Source organism: Zingiber officinale, unplaced genomic scaffold (genome assembly GCF_018446385.1).
Source record: "Zingiber officinale cultivar Zhangliang unplaced genomic scaffold, Zo_v1.1 ctg249, whole genome shotgun sequence".
Lineage (NCBI taxonomy): Eukaryota > Viridiplantae > Streptophyta > Magnoliopsida > Zingiberales > Zingiberaceae > Zingiber > Zingiber officinale.
The window spans coordinates 409873-413166 of NW_024589920.1; the positions used below are offsets into that span (position 1 = coordinate 409873).

Sequence of the window (3294 nt, forward strand, 5' to 3'; positions counted from 1 at the left end):
AGTTGCAAAATGATAATTCAAAGAATCCCTACAAATCAAGAATGCCCCAAGTCCATGACTACGTAAACTAGTATTTGGCATTCATGACCAAGTACTTGAAGACGACTTTCCTTTAAATAAAACAAGATATAAAGGTTCCAGAAAACTGCATTTTCACAAGGTTTCTTTTTAATAAACATAAAAGAAGTCTGCTTCATGGCCTCCACGTTGTGGCTTTTCCCATATAATGTTAATAATCTCTCTTCCTCATGTTGTCTTGCCCTTGCTTTTCTGTTGTTCCTTTCTGGAGTAACTCCCTGTTGCAATAAGCTACTGCAAACCTAACCAACCAATTATCAAGTTATTAAACCAACAACTGAATGAAACTTTCTCCAAATCATTTTTTCAGCTTATAAAAAAGCATATCAACTTTGACCTTTCAAAACACTGCAGACAATCGACAAGAAGTCTTAAAAAAGATTCACTTCAAAATCTAATCCCTGCCCACTACTTTGCTATTTAACCATTTCAATAATTATAAGCACTTAGAAGCTCAAAGATTACCCTCAAACTTTGCCTTCCTGAGGTGCATTAGCCCCAGGTCATGAAATCACTGGCTTTCTTCTTTAATTGCCTGCTGGAGAAGGGGTAGATTCCTCATGGACCTCCCTGCGAAAGCAGAAATTGGATCACACGAGCCAAGCATGAAAAATCAGAATCAAGTCATATAATCGATGTGATTGACAACTTACACAGCATAAGTTTGGGGATTATACTAAGAAAAAGCATGAAGCTAAGTTCAAATAATACAATCAAATATCCATCTAGACAGGTTAGTGGACATGGGTTTATCTCTCTGTTGATCAAACGACACAAGCACAGGGAATCACAAATGAAGAATAAAACGTCTTACACTCACCTTCATCCTAGGTTGTTTATCTACATTCATCTTTTGCACCTGGTATCTGATTTTCTTAGAGAAAAGCCTGCTCCTCCGCTTCTCTTTGTACTTCGTTACACTTGTTTCCCTTCCCCCACTGGCATCGGGAAGAAGGTCGAGGTCCGCCAACTTAGCCTGCAAAAAATGCACACCATAATGCCAAACAAAGACATTATTTCACCAAATAACCAATAACTCTTTTCTCTTCATGTCAAGTCCTTAACAAGCAAATGATGAAGTTCATAATTCTTAACTTTGGTCATTCCAAGAGTTTGCAACTTCCAGACAGTTGCAATGTCTTGCAGATCAAATAGTGATAATTATCATATTAGCTCTAGCTTAGATTTTAGCAAATGCCTCAAATTGTGTAAGGTGCTTTTGCTTAAAGTTCTAGAATCAGCAATGAGCAATACAGTGCTTAAAGTTCTTATCTTTGCTTTTCTTCCCCACCCTCCTACTTTCTTCCTTTTTCCCTAGGAGTTAAAACCATAAAGAAAAAAAGGGTGTAATTTGTGATCATTTATGCTTCTTCTTAAGGTGAAGTAAAGCATTTACCAGAGCGTTGGCAGATGACTCCGGTGAGCCAGCCCCATCGAGGAACATGGAGCTGCGGTCTGACCATTCCTTAAGCACCTCCTCATGATTCAGTTTGAGCCCCAAACTAGCCTTCAATTTCCCTTTTGGAGTATCAGTAGAAACTGTTCTATTTGTAATCTTCTTGCAGCACATTTTCTCCTTCTCTTCATTCTTTTTCTTCTTCTTCTCCGATGCTGCCTTTGATGCCGGAGTCTTAAAGTTCGGTACAATATTTTGCACTGGCACCGTAGGAGTCCGCCACCACTCGCAGTCGTCCTGGGCCTTCAGTGCCCACTGCAAGTTCTGCTCGAGCCCTAGCCCGAGCCCAAGCTCGATCTGATCAGTATGGCTGCCGTTGATTCTACATCCAATGAGGCTACGAAGAAGGGGATTGATAGAGGAACTACCGCCGAGAAGTCCACCACTGTTGTCCTGCTCGGAAGGGATGCTGACGCTGAGGTTGCCCATGATGCTGTCGATGCCTTCCTCAACCTCCTCCTCGAGGATGGACTCCGCATCAAAGTCATCGTCGAATGGTTGAGGTGAATTAGGCTCAAAGGAGCAGGTGGCACTGCTGCTCGCTGGGCTCCTGCAGTCCTTGTCGGTCGTAAACCTGTTCTTGAACTCGATCTGGGCGGCGGCGGTGGGCTCCTCCAGATGGGGCTTGCGGAGGAGGAATGCGGCGTCGAAGAGCACGGGAAGGGGTGGGAGGAGGAGGTCGTCGGATGGTTCTGGGAAAGTGAAGTGCCTCACCGAACTGTTGGAAAGCTTTTTGAGGCCCGTAGTGGAGAAGACGTTGGGGTAGATAGTGGAGAGGAGGGCGGCAGCCTCGTTGTACGTCTGGTTGAGCCGCTTCCGGGGCGTCCTCGCCTTCTTGATGGAGATTGCGAGCGCCGAGTTGCTCGATTCGGAGAGCGTGGAGGAAGGCGAGGAGGTGTGCGAGGAGCGGGACGACGTCGGTGGCGGGGGCTTCACCAGGTCGAGGTCGAAGCCGTAGGTCCGGCCGCCGCCGCCACCACCGCTGAGGCACGATGACATCGCCGCCTCCTACGCCTCAAATTTCAGATATTTTTAACAGAAACCAATCAGAAATCTTGCCCCCGAACCCAAACCTTCAAGAAATTGCGCTATGGAGACGATCCAAATCCAAGCGGAGAAAAGGGAACGAAGAGAAAAAAAAATTGGTAAGCAATAAAAAACCCTAAACCCCACACTGGAAAGCGACTCCAACGAGTTGACTCGACTCACGAACCCAAAAAGGGAGGAGACGATCTCCGGAATCCAGATTCGAAACTGAGCAAGAGATCAAAGACGAAGATTGAATCGCCAGATGAAAATTCAATCTTTCAGAAGGAAGAAGAAACAAGAAGAACAGCCAGCGGCATCGAGGCCGAAAAGTTCAAAAATTTTGATTCCGATGATTCCAAAGCTGCAACTTTCCATTCAAAAACAGAGAAAATCAAGGCACAAAACACACATACACTCACTTGCCTTTTCACCTAATGCTTCGGGATGGAAACCTAAACCTTCTCCATCAAATTAGATCCAACGATCATCAGTCCATCGCGATGGTGAAGGAAAACAAAACAAAAAAAAGTTAAATTAAATTTTTAAAAAAGAAATGGCAAAGGGCAAAGTACAATGAGTCGGGTTGGAATCTAATCTTATATTCCTCATATTCATCGTATAGGATCTCCAATAAATATATCCATATTCATTAAAAGATGAAATATTTTTTATAATTATAATTTTTTTTTCTTTCTATTTAATTATTATCATTCAATCAAAATATATTAAAA

At 43.3% G+C, this 3294-nt stretch overlaps 1 protein-coding gene across 4 annotated transcripts; it reads right to left on the reverse strand.

Moving 5' to 3' along the window:
• Window positions 1-3039, reverse strand: LOC122037275 (protein CHLOROPLAST IMPORT APPARATUS 2-like). 4 transcript variants are annotated; one of them, XM_042596724.1, is made up of 5 exons: window positions 2983-3039; window positions 1475-2548; window positions 899-1054; window positions 544-644; window positions 1-320 (listed from the first exon to the last, which is right to left on the reverse strand). In XM_042596724.1, exons 2-4 carry the CDS (start codon window positions 2531-2533, stop codon window positions 606-608), a joined length of 1254 nt encoding a protein of 417 aa, XP_042452658.1. In that variant the 5' UTR covers window positions 2534-2548; window positions 2983-3039; the 3' UTR covers window positions 1-320; window positions 544-605. The 4 variants fall into 4 exon arrangements, with proteins under 4 accessions (XP_042452658.1, XP_042452660.1, XP_042452657.1 ...); XM_042596726.1 differs by lacking the exon at window positions 2983-3039 and having other exon boundaries at window positions 1475-1809; window positions 1903-2973; XM_042596723.1 differs by lacking the exon at window positions 2983-3039 and having other exon boundaries at window positions 2-320; window positions 1475-2972.
• Between the last annotated feature and the right edge of the window lie 255 nt (window positions 3040-3294).